Genomic DNA, 19,291 nt, shown 5'->3' with positions numbered 1-19,291 from the left:
GAGTGTGGCCTCTGGTGTGCCTCACCTGTCTGTGCAGGCTGATGAACTTCCCAGGGTCTCCATCTGCCCAGGGAGGGAGCTGCACATCCCCCAGTGCAGTTCCATCCTGCATGCAACCTGGAAGGGAAGCGAGACATTGTGGGTTGGGGTCACTGCGGTCCACTTTGAGTCGTGGGAAGCTGAGAACAGAGCCCTCTGGGATTGCCGGTTCTATGTGGTATAAATGAGAGTGACACGGGCCATAGTGCTTCCTGTTCCTGTCTGGAAAGTCATCCTCACCTCCTCCCTGAGGTCCTCCCTGCTTTCCAGGCAATGGCAGGACTGGACTCTCAAATCACACACAGATCCAGTGTCACTCCTGTTGCTACATCGTCCTCCCTACAAAATTCCTTTCCATCCACATGCTTAAATGACAGAGTGGATGCAGTGTTACTAATAATACAAGCTGGCACTCAGTGAACAGCCACGTTTATGCCAGACTCTATGGGATATTTAACACATATCACTCACTAAATTCTACTCCAGTTCTTTCCTCCCCTCCTCTCCTTTGGTGCCAGTCTTGGGGCTCAAACTCAGGGCCTAGGTACAGTACCTGAGTTTGTTTTATTTTTGCTCATGCCAGCGCTCTACCCCTTGAGCCATACGTACACTTCTGGCTTCTGGGGTGATTCACTGAAGATAAGAGTCTCAAGAGCTTTCTTGCCCAGGTTGGCCTCAAACTACGATCCTCAGATCTCAGCCTCCTGAATGGCTGAATGGCTAGGATCACAGGGTTGAGCCACTGGCGCCTCGCTAAAGAGAGGATTTTTTTAGGTAGGGATTCGCTTGACAGTAAGAACAGGAGCCCGGTCTCGCCCGAGTCTCTCCCCTCCTCCTTAGCTGTGTGTCCTGGACCCTGGTGCTTGATCTCTCTGGGAGCCAGTGTCCCCTCTCGTGAAACTGGAGTTGATGACAACAGACCATAAAAGGCCAGCAGAAGATGGCGTGTCTGATCATACCAGGACTGACGGATTCTCATTACAGGGCAGCTACAGTCCCACTGACCTCTGTGCCCACGCCTCCAGGGCCTCCATGGTACAAGTGGAATAAACCCCCTTCCATTTTCTTTCCATTTCTGGCCTGGCCCTCTCACCTCTGAGTCTCAGCTCTCATCATAGACAGTCCCATCACAGGCAGTCCTTCTTGGGGACTAGAAGAACATGGATCCCTCTGAGTTACTTGCAAACCAAGTGTTATATAGCACCTCACAGCTGCACTTCTTTTTCTATGTTTTTTTTTCCTGTGCTAGTCCTGGGGCTTGCACTCAGAGTCTGGACACTGCCCCTGAGCTTGTTTGCTCATGGCTAGCTCTCTACCTCTTGAGCCACAGCTCCATTTCTGGTTTTCTGAGGGTTAATTGTGGAAAAGTCTCATGAACTTTCCTGGCCAGACGAGATTTTAATCATGATCCTCAGATCTCAGTCCCTTGAGTAACTAGGATAATAGGTGTGGGTCACTGGTGCCTGGCTCACTTTGATCTCTGTCTGTATTTCTTATCCCTTCCCCCTTTCCCTACTCAGGATGTAAATACCATCATGAGAAATCATTTCAGGAGACCCAACTCAATCGCCAGGGCCTGGGCATTGTCTGCATACAGGTGGTGCTTCATAAAGACTCACTCTCCTCACTTCCTAGAAAATATTGTTACTTTTTTTTTGCCAGTCCTGGGCTTGAACTCAGGGTCTGGGTACTGTCCTTGGACTTTCTCAAGGCTAGAGCTCTACCACTTGAGCCACAGCACCACTTCTGGATTTTTCTGTGTATGTGGTATGGAGGAATGGAACCCAGGGCTTCGTGCATGTGAGGCAAGCACTCTACCACTAGACCACGCTCCTGGCCAGCTGTTACTTCTATAGTTAAGCCTGCCACATCTTCCTCAGGCAGTCCAGCTGGGAGGCTAAGGCAGAGACAGCTTCAGCTTTTCCTCCTCCCCAAGGCTGCCTGGAGCTTTCCCTCTTGGCTTCCGCCATCCCTGACTTACCCCTGCCCTGAGCCTCACCATCCATGTTGGGAACTATCCTTTGGATGTGTCCAGTTCTTCCTCTGGTCTAACAGGAGAAGAACACATTTCCGAGCCTACCCAGTCCAGTGGATGCAGCTAGTGGGGTGGCCTCCCCGTGCCCCAGGGCCCAGCTCAGGAGGAGTGCTCATATGCGCTGTTTGAAGAGAACAGGGAATTGCCAAGGAAGGAAACTCTGGGATGGGGAGAGCTTGCTAATGCCCCTCATCCTCTTGGCAAATGGTCTTAATTTACCCTTGCACACAACAGCACTGAAGGCTTGCGGGCCACTCTGCGGGAGGGCCTCATCCAGAACAGCTGCAGCATCTGCTGCCCCTTCTTTTAATGTGGGAATGAGGCCAGGCTAATTTGGGGCTGTAAGAGCAACAGAGCCACCGCCTAGCGATCTGTCCATTGTCACAGTGGAGGGCAGATACTTAGAGCAGGGTAGGGCCACATCTGGGCTACAGAAAGGCCTCCTGACCCCTGGCGGCCATGTTGCAAACTGAGGCCCAGGGCTCTTAGATGGAAGGGCATGGCAGCCAGCACAATCAGATAACCTGGTCCCAGCATCCTTCCCAGCCACCACCTATGCATGGGGACACCGTCGCCCAGAGGAAGTCCTGATGATACAGGCCTGCTTACGGAGCTGCCCAGTGAAGACTCTGATAAGAGTCAGTTTCCACGGGGAGCTACAGGAAAGAGCCTCCATTTCCTCACCTCCCCAGCCCATCCAGTGTCTCCCAGGCCTCCACTCACCAAACTCCACTGCATTGTAATTGGTTAGGAACTCGGGCAGGTAGAAGAACTCCGGGGTCAGTTCCCTGACGTCACCCATGTTTTCCCTAGAGGCTGACTCCCACGCACTCTTCACACTGTGGAACATCCGGTCTGCCACGTCGAAGCTTCCGCCCTGGGGGAAGAGGGACCAACATGACCAGAATGTCTCCAGGAAGGCCAGGCCCCTTGCATGGGGCTCTGTCATCTGTCTCACCACAGAGAGAGAGGGGGGAGGGGGTTCTGCCACTGGGACTTCTCGTTCACCCTCTCAGCCTGGGTTCATCTACCAGCCTGTGCATGGATTATGTGGCTCACACCTGTGGTCCTAGCTACTCAAGAGACTGAAATCTGAGGGCTGTGGTTGGAAGCCAGCTCAGGCAGGAAAGTTCATAACACTCTTATTTCCAGTTAAAACCAGCAAAAGACTGGAAGTAGAGCAGTTACTTTCCAATGGTAGAGTACCTTGAGCAAACATCTAAGAGTCCAAGGTCCAGAGTTCAAGCCCTATGACACACACACACACACACACACACACACACACACACACACACACACACAGAATGACTTCAACCTATCTCTCTCTGAATGCATATGTGTGTGTGTGTGCATGTACGTGTATGTCATATGTGTTCATGTGGGTACCAGGGTTTGAACTAAGGGCCTCTTATCCTTGCTTTTTTCACTTAAGGCTGACATGTTCTACCACTTGAATCATACTTCCTGTTCTGGTCTTTTATTTTTCCTAGTTAACTGGAGATCAGAATCTTGAGGCTCTCTCTGCCCCTGCTGTCTTCCAATCATGATCTAGATGTGGTTCTTGAGAGGTTTGTTACAAGCAGGAGATAAAAGCCAACTACAAGGCAGAGATAGGGCAGCCCTTCTGTGTGGGAGTCTGTGAAAGTTTCCTGGACAAGCCAACCTAGAGGTGAATCTGCAAACCAAATAAGCCAGCAGAGCTGCATGAGCAGGACGAGGCCTTGGGAAGAAACAGAGCTGCAGAAGAAGCTGATAGGTCAGGGTATCTCTTAGGCAGCCTTTTTGGCTGAAGAGGAAAGAAAGACAGGAAGGAGCATGGCCCAGTGGCTTCAGCCTTGAGCACAGAACACTTGCAGGGGCACCAGGGGACAGAGGGCAGTTCCAGGAGGATGGGATGTTTGTGGCACTTGTCTCCGTAAGCTTGGATTTCAACACACATGGCCCCAGGGCCCTCACTTTGTATTCAGTCTCCGAACCCCTAAGGCTCAGCCCAGCCATATTGTCCTTGGACCCAGGCAAATGTGGTCTAGAGAATGTGGGCTCAGGGGTTTTCAGCTCTTTCTGGGAGGGAAGGACCTATCACAGAGCCCAGGGCCACACCTGAGTGTCCAGGTGGGCATGGACTGGATGGTCAATTTTCTGCATCAGACTTGAAGATCCAATGTGTCTTTTACTGAGGGGCAGAGCTGCCAAGCGGGCCAGTGCTCCATAGGGTCTTGATCAGACACGACCATCAGAAACAGCACTGTGTGCCCGAGGTCACGTGGTTCCCAGCTAGGATAATGTCCACCATCCAATTTGAATAGAAATAGAAAGAAAATCAGGAGAGTCTAAATAAATCTGAACCTAACGAGTCACTCATTGAAATGTATTAAGAGCTTTGTGTATTTTAATCTGCAGCCTGAGCCCTACATCTGGGGAAGATTGATGTCTTCTTGCCCTCCCACTTTTCCTCTGCAGCTTTTATGAGCACTGATGGTAATCTCCTGAGAAACAATATGATTTGGTAATAAAAAGATTACCTGTATTAAATAAAAATAATATATACATAGGAAATATTGTTAGTGCTACAAATCTGGTTAAAGATATTACCACCAAGAAAAATGTTATTTTTTTCACAGCTGTCTAATGTATTTTAGCAAAAGTAATATCTTTAAAACTTTTAAGCCTGTATTATTTATAAAAGAAGCAATAACTGATTTTCCTATTTCCTATATTAATAAATGCATTTGCATACATTTGTTTCAAAATTAATGGGTTTTTCTCACTTCTGCAATACAAAAGAAAACACCAAATTCCCTAGAAGAAAAAGTAGAGCTGCTTTGTTATTTGTATTGTAAGTTTGTAGCTTGACATCAACTCTAGTGGATGCTGGGAGTGAGTTCCAGCTATGACTTAATTCTCAAGGATGGAAGAGGAAAGAAGGAAACAAGGAAGGAAAGAAGGAAGAAAGAGAGGGAGGGAGGGAAGGAAGGAGGAAGGAAGGAAGGAAGGAAGGAAGGAAGGAAGGAAGGAAGGAAGGAAGGAAGGGAGGGGAAAGAAGATGAAAGGAAGAAAGAGACATAGATCTTAGGCTTACAGAATGTTTAAGTGCCAAAGTCCAAATACAAATGAAATAAAACAGCAACAAAATTAAGCCTGGAAGATAAAAGGCACAAAGAATCCATCAGAGAAAATACTTGAACCAAGATCTGCTGTTGTTTCAGGTCCTTGGCTATTCATGACTATCAAGAAAAGAAAGTACTATGTGTATCCACATGGATGGTTAAAAATAACAGCAAGGTCACCAGCGTCAACAACAGAAACAACTTGCGATGGAAAGAAATTTCTCCCATGTGACATTCAATCTAAAAGACAATGGATGGAAGCCAGAGCCAAAGAGCCTTTGGTTTTCTGCCCAATTAAGACATCTCTCATATATATAGATATATAGATATAGATAGAGAGAGAGATGCCAGAAACCTATTTTCAATATTTGAGGGCTCAGAAATATTGCATTCCAAGGCTTCTTTCCCCAGTTAAAAATCTGTTGAGACATTCAGTCTTGCTAATCAAAATCCAGAGCATTACAGTGAGGGGAAAAGGGTGACCACGACAGCTGGATACTGACATGAAATCATGAAATATCAGAGATCACGCTCTGTCACTATAACCTGATACACTCTAGAACAGTCCATACTATTATCCCTGGGCAAGTACTTTATCTCTATATTGTTATACCCTGCTTTGACATGGGCAGGGAAAATATGTCAGGTAAAAGCATTCAAGAGGCTAGGAGTGTGGTTGGTACTGAGACTGCAGATGTCGAGCAGGGTATACAGGCAGGGTGCATGGTTATGCCCTGACCCAGGAACTCCTTTCCTCAACCAGAACAACAGCCACGATGCAGCTACATCTACCCAGAATTCTCACTTCCCTCTGCAGTGAGCATCTGTCTAACATAAAAGCCAGCCGTCTCTCCTCAGGTGGTTCAGAAAACCCTCTCCCCACTGCTGGTAACAGCTGACTTCACACGGGCTGTGACTTAATTAACACAGCACTTTATTCCATGTCTTATTAAATGCAGTCACAGATACAACGCTGTGTTCTTGACTGAGCAAGGGCTTCTTTGCCAGGTCCTACCCAGGATGGTATGATCTCAGGCCTGAGAGTCACTTGGGCTTTGGCTGGGGCAGAAATGGGCCTCAGGGCTGGGGTGCAGTGGGGTCATGGTCTTTCAGTGACTCAGCTTTCTAGATGTCCTCAGATCCCAGCTCCAATCAGGCAGGATCCGTGAGAACTACAGCATGCTGGGATACAGACAGGGGCCAGACCCTGGCTGAGGAGACAAAAGCTCACATTGTCTGGGGAAGGGGTCTTGGAGTAGACAGCTGACAGCATCTCATCACACTGCCTATCAGCGTCACCTGTTCAGGTCATGCAGTGCACAAGGATCCAGAAGTTTACATGCATAAATTCCATCACCTGTACATGGAAAATATTTGAGAATAACTGGGTATAGGTGGCTCACACCTGTAATCCTAGCAACTCAGGAGGCTGAGATATGAAGATCAAGGTTTGAAGCCAGCCTGGGCAGCAAAGTCTGTGAGACTCAGTCAGAAATGGACGTGTGTCTCAAGTAGAAGAGCACCAATCTTGAGCCAAGAAGAAGTTATAGAATTGAGCCTAGGCCCTGAGTTCAAGCTATAGTACCAACACATACACACACACACACACACACACACACACACACACAGAGAAAAGGAAATTAGAATTTTCCTGAATATATCCAGATGTTTTTCTCATCATTAATCCCTGAGCAGTACAGTAGATCAACTATCTGCATGGCATTCTCGCTGTATTAAGTATGATGAGTAGTTGAGAGACGATACACAGAAGTATATGGAAGGCAGGGTGTAGGTTCTTGATAAACACGATGCCATTCCGTATAAGGTATCTGGGTATGGCTCTGAGGGTTTGGGGGGATCCTCAGGAATACTAGGGCTGGTTGTGCCATACTGTAAGACTCTATCATTGAGAAACAAGTTGGGGACAGGAAAATACAATGTTTGTGGTTAAGCCACGATTCTGGTACCATCCCAGACTTAAGGACATTTGCACAAAATTCTATTAATAAATAAGTGCCATAAAACACTTTTACATCAGAGTCAGGGGGGTCCTCAACTGCACTTCCCTGGCTGCATGTATGCTTGTGGAGTCTCCACAGTGTTATGCACAACATGCAATTTTCCAGGGCAGTACCTGACTCTGCCTTCCTGTCATCAGTCCAGCAGGCCACATTAGCCCAGAGTAGGCCTTTTGTCCTAGCACAAAGCACATGACAGCACAGGTGCTCCCTAGCAGAGCCCCCATGCTGCATGTCAGCAGCCTGCACAATGTTGCAATACCAGCTGACTGCCCCATGCAGTCAAAAGGGAGATGCGATGGAATTTTGCTTCTCCACCTGGAAGCACAATGTGAAGTCATGTGCAAGGAAAAGTTTGGACCTGGAACAAAATTCTGTTAAAGGAAGTAAAGGAGGCTTGGAGGAAGAAAGGATGCAAGTTGGATCTGAATTATAAAGCTATATGAGAACATGCACAGACCATCTGCACATATAACACCATCAGGTTGACTGAGCATGCGGGGGGAGGGGGTGATAACTTACACACTGACAACTTGAATACCCAGGAGCCGGGACGTGTGTTGTGGGGAAGGAGGTCACTGGGAGAGGGGCAGACAATGGAAAGAAGAGTGGGTGAACAGTCATGATGGGCACACTGGTGAAAATGGAACCAGGGGACTTGGGGAGGCCCAGGATTGGACGAGAGAATGGTGGGAGTGGTGACAGTGATCAAGATGCATTGTGCTCCAAAATGGACATGTTCAATCAAAGTATCTAAATAAACCTACTTAAAGATAGCCCATATATATGAGCAGAAGGTGATAGATACACGCCATGGAAAATGACTCCTCTCTGGAAATAGTGATGGCTTCTGCAACATGGATGAGGCTTGAAGATATGCTGCTAAATGTGGGCAACCAGTCACGAAAAGACAGGAATCACATGGCACCATTTATCTGAAGATTAGCATTGTGAAATCTGTAGAGCTAGCAAGCAGGATGGGGTTACCCGAAACTGACATGGATGACTGGAGGGCGGGTGTTGAACGGCTAGAGTTTAAAGACCAAGGAGATTTAAAATTTTTTTTTGCCAGGCCTGGGCCTTGAACTTAGAGCCTGAGCACTGTTCTTGGGCTTTCTTAAGGCTAGAGCTCTACCACTTGAGCCTCAGCACCACTTCCAGCTTTTTTCTATGTATGTGGTACTGAGGACTTGAACCCGGGTCTTTGTGCATGCTAGGCAAGCACTCTACCACTAGACCAAACTCCCAGCCCCAGGAAGTTTTAAAAGTCTGGAAGTAGGTGGTGGTGATGATTAACCAACTCTGGGATGTACCTAATAACCCGAACTCCAATTTAACATGTAGAGTTCATGGGTGTGTATTATATCATGTATTATTGTATATATTGCTACAAGAAAAAAAAATGTATGCCATTGCTGGGACTTAGACTCAGGCCCCTGTGCTCTTACTTGGATTTTTCACTCAAGGCTGGTGTTCTATAACTTGAGCCACACTTTCACTCTAGCTCTTTGCAGGTTAATTGAGGACTCTCATAAGCTTTTTTGCTCAGACTGGTTTTGAACTATGATCCTTATATCTCAGCCTCCTGAGTAGCTATGATTACAGTCACAAGCTAATAGCACCTGGCTAACTAAAAAAACTACTATAGGTATATATACATTTACATATACATTTATGTTATATACACTTATATATACTTACAAATGTGTATAAATATATGTATATATAAATACACACATTTATATACATGCACACATACAACATACTTGGCAGCACCCAGAAACACAGGTGCTTAATAAGTGGTTGAGCCTAGTGCAATGAAAAGGGGCCTTCAAAAGTAGCTCCTCACCTGTATTTCACCAAGGAAACTAAATCCCAGAGAAAGCCAGTGATTTGCTCAGTGTTAGACTACAGAATCAGGGACATAGGGCCCTCACTCCCAGACCCTGGGCCCCAGCCTAGAGCCTGACCTCCCCCATGCTGGCTCATTCACCCTGCTGGAAGGTGGGGGGTCAGAGCTTGCAAAGTGTGGAATGGAAAGGCTGGGGCTGAGCACAGGCTCAGCTGGGGTTTGCAGCCCACGTAGAAGGCAGTCCACACTCTCCCCACCTTTCTTACTCTTCCCTAATCCTTGTGGAATTTTGAAGTGAGCTCCTAGGGCCACTGAGGGTAAGGAGGCCTCTTTCCAGCCACTACAGGAGTTCCTGAGAAGAGCCGGGTGGGCTCCTCCCCCAGGGGGCAGAAGGGATGGAGGGAAAACACCAGAACATGATGGCGTCCAGGGCTCCCAAATGGAGTCACTCGCATTCCTTCCACACATGTGGCTTTTGTACCCATTCTGATGAGGAGAACTAACACAGTTCTGGAGCTTGAACTCAGGGTCTGGGAACTGTCCCTGGGCTTTTCTTTTCAGGGCTAGCCATCTACCACTTGGGCCACAGCTCCACTTCTGGCTTACAGACTTTCCTGCCAGGGCTGGCTTTGAACCACAGTACTCCTATCTTAGCCTCTTAAGCAGCTAGGTTAAGCATCCAGCTTAAAATGTATCTTTTGTTCAAAGGAGGAAGCAGAAGATGGCTGTTTCTTCCACTAGTTCCAAAGGCCTTGGGCCAATTACAGCCTACTAGAAAAGTCATCTGAAGGTCAGAAGCTGAGACAGAATCACACACTTCCAACTTGGCAGAGCCAATCTGTCAAAAACAGACTTGAGCCAAAAGATACCAACTCATAGCACAGATTTCAGCATGGCGGGCCAAGGGACACACTCATACTCAGACCATCTCAAACTAGTTTGGCCTGGTTACCAATGGATAGAGCTGGCTCAAACTGGTGATTAGCTTTCAGAGTGGCCACTACCCAAATCTCTACATGGGCTTCTTCACACCTGTTTAGTCTGGCTTACATGACTCTGGAACGTGGTGATGTAGTCCAAACTGCCTTATGCTAATTTAGACCAGAGGAGACCAGCTCTGACCAGATTCAGAGCTGCTCAGATTAGATCTGGCTGATAGCAGAACTAACAGTGATGGATCACTCCAGCTAAGGGCTTCCCTCACATTTCCTCATTTAATTGTTTCAACAGCCTGGTGAGATGGATGTAATTAACCCTCATTTCCAGAGGTAACGTAACTTGGATATTTTGTAGGTATTAAATGGCCAAGCTGGGCTCACAGTTGAAGGCTGAGGCTCTATTTCCATCCCTCGCCTCCCCAGGTGAAAAGACCCTTAGCAACAGGTAGAGCTGTATTTTTCCCAGCTTTAATGTAGCCCTACTGAAGGGACAAGAAACTCTTGAAAGCATTTTAAGCATTTAAACTCCCTGGATGGAAAGCAGTACGGAATCCATCACCATTATCAGCCCAACGATGTTCATCATTTTGCGTGGATTAATGAGCAACATCTGGATGGGATCCCTGGCACAGGACGCAGCTCTGGGACCATTCATTCTCCAAACCAAACTTACTTAAAATGCTTGTTGCCTGAGAAAGGCTCAGGGGAAGCACGCTTATTATTTTTGAGTGAATTTCCAGGGAGAGGGGGTTATACAATGTCTAGACGAGTCACGCCATGAAGGAAAGAGGAATTTGTGCCAAGAAACAGAAGATGGGGGGCGGGGCTTGCTCCATACAGGGTCAAAGTACCTTGACTTTGTGGCTCCACTTTTGCCCAGGGCCTTGGAAGTTGCCTTTAGTGCTGGCCCATGGTGGCCTTTGGTCTTTCAGGGTTCACATTCTGAATGATCATAACAAGTGACCTTGCTAGGTACTGGTGGCTCATGCCTGGCATCCTAGGTACTCAGGAGTTTGAGATCTGAGGACTATGGTTCAATGCCAGTCATGGTTGGAAAGTCTGTAAGATTCTTATCTCCAATCTACCACCAAGAAGCTGAAAATGGAGGGATGGCTTAAGTGATAGAGTGCCAGCCTGGAGCAAAAAAAAAAAATGCTAAGGGAAAAGTATGTAGGTCATGAGTTAAAGCTCTAGTACTGGCACAAGAAAGAGAAGGGGGCAGGGAGGGAGGGAGGGAGAGAAAGAGAGGGGGGGAGGAGAGAGAGGTAGGCAGGGTAAGAGAGAGGACTTTGCTGATGAGAATACAGTTCATCGGACGCTCATGCTTCTCCAGCATGAGGCTCGGTCCACGTGTCCAGTGGCCCACTATTCATGTGGCTCTGGCCTCCATCCTCATAGGACTGTCACAAACCCTATCGAGTCAGCCATGCACTCAACCCTGTGCTGTGTTCACTTTGCAATGAGCTATGCTAGGTGGCTGTGGCTGGTCTCCCTGGCAGCTTTCCCCACCCCAACCTGGGCCTGAAGGAGAGGGGTTCCTGGGATGCAGGATCTCAGACTGAGAGTCTCCTCATAATGCTTCCCACCTGAACATCGCTTCTGAAACTCCACAGGTCTTGGGCACCATCCACACCCACTTGGTAATCAGGTTGACTCACTTCAACCTTGCCAAGTCAAGCACAGGACATCCAGATAATTTGAAACTTCAGATTAAACAATAGAAAAGTGTTTTGGTAGCCATTGTTTATCTGAAAAGTCTCTGTTGTCTGTAATTCAAATTTAATCAGGAATCCTTTGTGTTTATTTGCAATAGCCTGGCAGTCCTCAACTGGCATGCTGGTTTGTTAGTTGATGGTGGGTGAGCTGGGGATAGTTTTCATTGTCTGGGTAAGCTACTTGCTTCAGTATTCAGACTTCTTGTTTGTCCTGTTGTAGCTTATACTCTGCATGCATGCACTCTGTTTTCCTTCTGTTTGTTTTTCTCATCTTTGACTGACCGCCATTCTAGTCTCCAAGATTCCTGCTCTCTTTTCCCATACATCTTATGTATGCTATTTCTCTATTTCCCCCCTTCATTTCTTTTCTTCTTTGCTATTCAGTCTTCGCAAGAGTCTCTCAGTAGTTCAAGGGCAGAATCCATCTAGGAGACAATGTCCAGCAGAAATCAAGAACTGAGTTTTTAGGGGGTCAAGAGTGTGACCTAGTAGTAGAGTGCTTTCCTAGCAAACACGAAGCCCTGGCTTCAATTCCTTGGTACCACATTCATAGAAAAGGCCAGAAGTGGTACTGTGGCTCAAGTGTTAAGAGCCAAATCACAGACCAGGGCTGGCCTTTGTGAGGAAAGGGTTGCCCTGTGTGTGTAGGGGGGGTGTATGAACACATGTGCCCTTGCATGCTCATGTGCAGAACGAGTAGCCAGAACCTCACCTGCAGAGAACAGAAAGCCTGGGTGAAGGGTGGCATCCGGACAAGAAAGGAGGCAACGATGATGGCTGAGGAATAGTGTGTGTAGTAGTGGCACTGGAAGGTCATGTCTCCTGCAACGAGAGGACAGAGGACAGGACATGTCTGAGGGCTGCAGGCAGTGGACATGCAAGCCACCCCCTCCTTAAAAACAATTGCATTCCCTTAAGTTGAGGCACTGGGAAGATTTCAAGGAGGACATTAAGATGTTAATATGAGTGCAGATGCCAATCAGTGTGGCAATAGTTGTGAAGATGAGGTACAGATGAAGAACACTGGGGAACCAGAGCCAGGCAAGTACAAGCTGTGGCTGGGTGCTGGTGGCTCATGCCTGGAATCCTAGCTACTCAGCAGACAGATATCTGAGGATCGAGGTTCAAAGACAGCCTGGACTAGAAAGACAGCTACCACAATGGTGGTATGGCACAAATAGCAGAGTGCCTGTCTTGAGCAAAAAAGCTAAAGAATAGCACCTAGACATTGAACTCAAGCCCCAGTGCGAGTATGCGTACGCGCTCGCACACACACACACACACACACACACACACACACACACACACACCCCTCACCTGACACCAGTCTTGGGGTTTGAATTCAAGGCCTGGGTGCTATTCTTGAGCTTTCCTGCTCATGGCTATCACTCTACCACTTGAGCCAAAGCTCTTCTTCAGGATTTTTGGTGTTCAATTAGAGGTAAGAGTCTTACAAACTTTCCTGCTCAGACTGATTTCGAACCAACCTTCTTAGATCTCAGGCTCCTGAGTAGCTAAGATTATAGGTGTGTGCCCCTAGCATCTGGCTCATGAAACCTGTTTCACTATTTTTAATGTGCTTTTCTAGGTGGTACTCCTGTGTGTTCAGGTGCTAACTACTGGGCCAGGGAGTTCATTGTTCAGGTGTAGTCATCTAGAGGTTGTGTGATCACCCGAATCATGATATCACTTCAATGCACTTGGGTAAAGAGTGCTACCCCCCCCACACACACACACAATCAAGCTGGGCTCTACCTACCATCAGTCTTTTCAACTTCTTTATACCTCTGGATAAACTTCAGCTTCCTTTCCTTGGTCTGAGCGCCCATGGGCTTGGAAAGATCCCGGAATGTCTTGGGATTTGTAAAGTTCAATGTCTAGAAAACAGATGTGCAGCTCAAGTTAACTCCCCCAGCCCTCTAGTGCCCCAGGAGTCACGCTCTTTAGTTTTATGATTCCTTTTATTGGTTTATTATCATTTGGTTTGACCCCCCCCTCTGGTGATTAGCTGGCTAGCCAGAGTTTTATGGCTCCAAAGTCAGTGATCCACAAAGACTTAAGAGGGGAGAGATGGGAGATGAGAGGAGGGGAAGATTGAGTTCACACTTGAACCTGTTCCAAGTTGACCCAAATCAGAACATGACTACCAGTTACTGAAAAGACACTTCCCAAAGCTTTCCTGTTGCCTCTGAGGCATTTAGCCCCTGCCCTTTCTTCCAATAGTTCAAGGTCCCTGCTCAGAAACAAACTGATTTTATAGGAACTGGAAGTCATCTGTCTTGGGGTAGAAACGAAGGAGAAATGTTCCTTTTTTTTTACTTTTTTCTCTAGAGGCCCACTCCCTTCTGGACACTACAGGTGCATAATGCTGGCCCTGACCTTGGGATCACTCCCATTATGGGGACAGGAAGAGCTTGAAGCCAGGTATCCTCAGAGAAGTGTGTGTGTGTGTGTGTGTGTGTGTGTGTGTGTGTGCACGTGCGCCAGTACTCAGGGTCTAACACTCTTGTTTAAGGCTGGCACTTTACCACTTGAGCTTTTAGCTGTTTTCTTCGAGATAAAAGTCCCATAGATATGTTGGTGTGGGTTGATTTCTAACTGTGACTCTCAGCTTTCTGAGTAGCTAGGATTCTAGACATAAGCCCCTGGTGCTAAGGGGACTTTTGTTTTTGAAAGCAAAGATGTCTGAATGTTAGTTGAAGGTGATAATTCTTGGGTCTGTGTTTCTTTCTTTCTTTTTTTTTTTTTTGGCCAGTCCCGGGCTTGAGCTCGAGGTATGAGCACTGTCCTTAAACTTTCTTAAGGCTACATACAGCTCTACCACTTGAGCCTCAGCACCACTTCCAGCTTTTTCTATGTATGTGGTATTGAGGAATAGTACCTGGGTCTTCGTACATGCTAGGCAAGCACTCTACCACTAGGCCAAACTCCTGGCCCCAGATTTTTCTACATTTTTTTTTGTTTTGGCCAGTCCTGGGGCTTGAACTCAGGGCCTGGGTACAGTCCTTGGGCTTTTTCAAGGCTAGAGCTCTACCGCTTGAGCAGCAGCATTTTGGCTTTTTTTTTTTCTATGTATGTGATATCAAGGAATCAAACCCGGGCCTTCGTACATGCTAGGCAAGTATTCTACCACTAGGCCAAACTCCCAGTTCCAGGTCTGTGTTTCTTTATAAATCTTTCTTTCCACTGGTGCTACATTAACACAAGGTCTCCTAAAACCGGGATGTCACTACTTCTAACACGCACATGCACCAGGCAGGGAAAGAGGACGTAACCCTTCCTCAGACCCACAGTGAGGGGTTTGCATGGAGACCATTCCAGCTTCTGCCTCCTGCCTTGCCAGGCCAGTGGACTTCACAGTTGTCACGCCTCCAGCTGTTTCAAAGCACATCGGAACTCCATATTTTTAGATCAAATATCCCAACAAGTCATCATAGTTGTAAACACAGGGTATGAGTTAAGCAGAAAGGACTTAAACAAAATAAGCTCTGCTGGGCAAAGGTGTGAGTTAACACAGGACTTGACCTTGGGTGAGAAGGTAGCACCTTGTGGCTGGTCTTGTCTTCAGTGGGGATGTTCCAAAAGACTGAGTCTCCTTCTTTCAAATCTTGGACTCTGCCATCTAAGAATCTTAGGCAGCGCTGGCCAGGCTGCTCTGAGCCTTCAATCTACAACCTTCTGTCCTTCACATATATTCTACACTGACTACAGCCCAGGAGGTCAGGCCCTAGCTCTGAGCCTAGCTACCCTGTGCAGACACACACAGCTCTTTAGTCCAGCTGTGCAGATTTCTTCCTCATCCTCCCCCTTCCTGCTGAGGTCCAGGGAATTAAGGTGGAAAAAGATGTGTGAGCTGGTTTTGTATCTAGTGCTATGTATCTCAGTCCACATCCTGAGGGGAGCCCACTTAGTCACTGCAGTCAAGCTACAAGAAGAGTGAATCATTGCCTGTGTCTCTCTCTTCTCTTTGGTCACGCCACAGACAGAGCTGGCACTGGAACCAGGACCCAGCACCTGAGCCTTGGCATGCTGACTTGGGATGCCCTGTGACGGGGTTGAGAAAGATTGTGAATGCCACCGAATGCTGGTGACAGTGTCTTACCTCTGAGGTATAGTCAGCCAGGACCCAGGGGAACACTGGGTATTGCATGAGGTCATTACAGGTCCTGCCAGCCACGGTGTTGAGGTACATGAGGTATTCAAAATTGCTGATGTCCCTTTTCTACCAGAGAGACAAAGAAGGGATTTGTTAAGTGTCTCTGAGAGCCTCAGAGGCCCAGGGGCCTAACCTCCAGCCTCAGTTGGATGCCCTGGCTCAAGAGGGAAGACGGGCAAAGGGCATCTAGGCCATTGGAACCCTTGCCAACTCAAGGCAGCATGAGCCGATTTCAACATGACCCGAAACAAATCTTATTCAGGAAGCTACGTTGGTCAGAAAAAGAAAATACAATTCAGCAACTCAAAGGCAAAATAAAAAGAGCATTCCTTTGTGTTAACACCAACATGATCCTTGAAAGCAGAGTGCTACGGGTATAAATGTGGTGAACTCTTAGAGTTAGAAAACATAAGACTGGGCACAGTGGCAGGAGTCTGCAAATCTAGCTAGTCGGGAGACCAGCTCAGCCATCAAAGTTGGAGAGACTCCACCTCCCTCCATAGCAGGGCATGGCAGCACATATCTGTTATCTCAGCTATGAGGGGGGCACAATGGTTGGGCACAACAGTGTACCCCAGACCATCCTGGCATACAGTGAGACCCTATCTCAATCAAGGCATAAAAAATAGCTGGGGTAGAGTGCCTGCCTAGCACATGTGAGGCCCTGAACTCAATCCCCACTACTGCCAATAGAGAAATAAATAGAAAAATCAGCTTCAGGACATGGCAGACTCAGAGAAAGGGGCCTCTACCAGTGGACTGGGTGACCTGCCTCGCTCTGGGACTGTGAAAATGAAATTTTCTCTGGCCTTGTGTGGAAGCGGAAGCTGTCACTTGGAACTGCAGATGGACAAATGGATGGCATTTGGGAAACAGTGGTCAAAGCTAGGATTGTCTCTCATGGGCTTCTCCTCACAGAGAAGCCTGGGCTGTAGTCAGCCATCCAGGATGACTAAAGAATAACAAAGGACACTTGTGACTCCCCCCCCCTGTGTGTGTGTGTGTGTGTGTGTGTGTGTGTGTGTGTGTGTGTGTATGTGTGTGTGTCTCTTCAAGGATGGGAGATGCAAAAGTAAGCACATACAGCTTACACCCAATCACACACACACACACACACACACACACACACACACACACACACACACACACCTGACTCCAATAATTAAGACTCACTGTCCATCATGTGGGAGTCTGGACATTTTTGTACATTAAAATACAGTGCTCCCTTCTTCTTTTTTTCTTCCTTTGGTGCCAGTCCTGAGACTTGAACTCAGGGCCTGGGACTGTCCCTGAGCTTTTCTGCTCAAGACTAGGGCTCTACCACTTGAGTCACACCTCCACCTCTGGCTTTTTTTGGTGCTTAATTAGAGATAAGAGTCTCACACTTTCCTACGTGAGCTGGCTTTGCACAGAGATCCTCAGATCTCAGCCTCCTGAGAAGCAAGGACACAGGTGTGAGCCACCAGCACCTGGCACATGCTCCCTTGCTAGTGAACACCACACCCACCATCTCACTGGGACAGGCTCTTTCCTGCTTTGTACCCACGCAGCGCTGGGGAGCCATCGTACCTGCCACCTCTGGAGCACGGCCTTGTCCAAGCTGGGGTATCTCCTGTGGGACAGAAAATCATGGTGATGATCAACATGAACATGAAGAGGAGAGGCACCAGAAAGCACCAGACTTCCCCAGGCACCTGGCCAGCCCTTAGGGCCGGTACAGGGAGACCGTAACCAGATGCTTCTTGTCTCACCCTGTCCATAAAGATTGGCCTCTTGCAGCCACCGTCCCTTATCCATGACTCCAGAATGTGCTGCTGCCTTTAGTGCAAAGGATGGGGAGAGATGGGGATGGGAATGGGGGACAGATAACATTCACAGCTCATGCCTACTTCCTGTGCCACTTCTCAGCCTTCTTGGCCTCCCATTTCCTCATTTCACATTAAATGTGATGGTTGAAAATGCAAACAGGTGGTTTGGTGTGGTGGCACAGGCCTATAATCCCAGCTGCACAGAAAGCTGTAGATAGGAAGATCGTAGTCTAAGATAAGCCCCACCAAAAACAAGTGAAACTGTCCAAAAATGAACAAAAGCCAAAAGAAAGCGGGGAGGCAGGGGAGGTGCTGAGGACACAGTTTAAGTTGCATAACACCTGCCTAGTGAGGGCCAGGCTCTGAGTTCAAACCCCAATACCATCAAAATATAATTATCACAATAACTATAAATAATGCGGATATCATGGAAGGCCAAAAACATGAGTCTCCAAGCTGCTGCTTCTACTCAATAGCCACAGCTAACAGTTGGCATTGTTAATCTTGGAAAGCATCAGCCACGTGCCTGCTCAAATGCTTACCCTGATTCACACTTGGGATCCTGTCATGTGCACAGTTCTCACACTGCCACACGTGCTTCACACTGCTCCCGAGAGACCACCTCACAATGTCCCTCTATGGAGTTTCTCTCCACGGCCTCAAGACAGGCACCATGGTATGGATGGATCAAGACTGATGGGCCTGCGCCTTGAGGGAGGCTTTGTTCATGGGAAGGATGCTTCTATGATCATCTTTGAACATGGTATCTGAATATACTTATATCTAGGCCAGATAGCTAGCTAGCTAGCTAGCTAGCAGATAGATAGATAGATAGATAGATAGATAGATAGATAGATAGATAGATAGATAGCAGACAGACAAATGGATAGATTTAGAATATATTTCATATATAGAAATGTGAGATAGATCATTCAACCATTATGGAAAGCAGTATGGCGGTTCCTCAAAAGACTAAACATAGAGCTCCCCTATGACCCAGCAATTCCACTACTTGGCATTTACCCAGTTGTCCAGAAACAAGGACAGACTAAATCCACTAGCACAACAATGTTCATTGCAGCACTATTTACCGTAGCAAAGATATGGAATTAACCCAGATGTCCCTCAGTTGATGAGTGGATTAACAAGATGTAGTATTTGTACACAATGGAATTCTATGTGGCTGTCAGAAAGAACGACATCGCCCCATTTGTTAGGAAATGGAAAGACTTAGAAAAAGTCATATTAAGTGAAGTAAGCCAGATTCAAAGGAAGATAAGCTCAATGGTTTCCCTCATTTGTCATAATCAGTAGAAACCTTGGGCTCTCCTAGCAGAGATTTGTAATAGAGCAAAACCTTGATACATAAGGCCATATAGTATGATGCTAAATGAAAGGACCTCTAGGATATAGAAACAAAAGCCATATAATGAGTGATTGTTGTCCTTAATGTACTATGTTATCTCTCATCTCTTTTGCTGTTCCTTGGTTATCTCATATTGTTACAGTATTTCACTTTGTTAGCTGATATATTGGATGTATTTGTATTTGGTTATTTGAAATTGGATAGGGAAGAGGGGAAAACAAGATGAGGAGTGGGGGAGAGAAATGGGGACCAAGACA

The 19,291-nt window shown here is 47.1% G+C and overlaps 1 protein-coding gene across 1 annotated transcript in view; it reads right to left on the bottom strand.

The window, feature by feature from the left end:
* Positions 1 to 19,291, bottom strand: part of Wdfy4 (WDFY family member 4) — a 248,056-nt gene that overhangs the window by 16,877 nt on the left and 211,888 nt on the right. Inside the window, exons 48-53 of the mRNA XM_090345544.1 lie at positions 17,430 to 17,472; positions 15,807 to 15,926; positions 13,464 to 13,581; positions 12,417 to 12,526; positions 2,798 to 2,951; positions 26 to 117 (exon numbers count right to left, since the gene is read on the bottom strand). Coding sequence (XP_090201670.1) covers positions 26 to 117; positions 2,798 to 2,951; positions 12,417 to 12,526; positions 13,464 to 13,581; positions 15,807 to 15,926; positions 17,430 to 17,472 — 637 coding nt within the window. The remainder of the gene's footprint in view (positions 1 to 25; positions 118 to 2,797; positions 2,952 to 12,416; positions 12,527 to 13,463; positions 13,582 to 15,806; positions 15,927 to 17,429; positions 17,473 to 19,291) is intronic.

Source organism: Megascapheus bottae, chromosome 15 (assembly GCF_031878675.1).
Source record: "Megascapheus bottae isolate mThoBot1 chromosome 15, mThoBot2.hap1, whole genome shotgun sequence".
Classification (NCBI taxonomy): Eukaryota; Metazoa; Chordata; class Mammalia; order Rodentia; family Geomyidae; genus Megascapheus; species Megascapheus bottae.
Note: the sequence above shows the minus strand (reverse complement) of the source record. Positions and strands in the feature narration are given on the sequence as shown.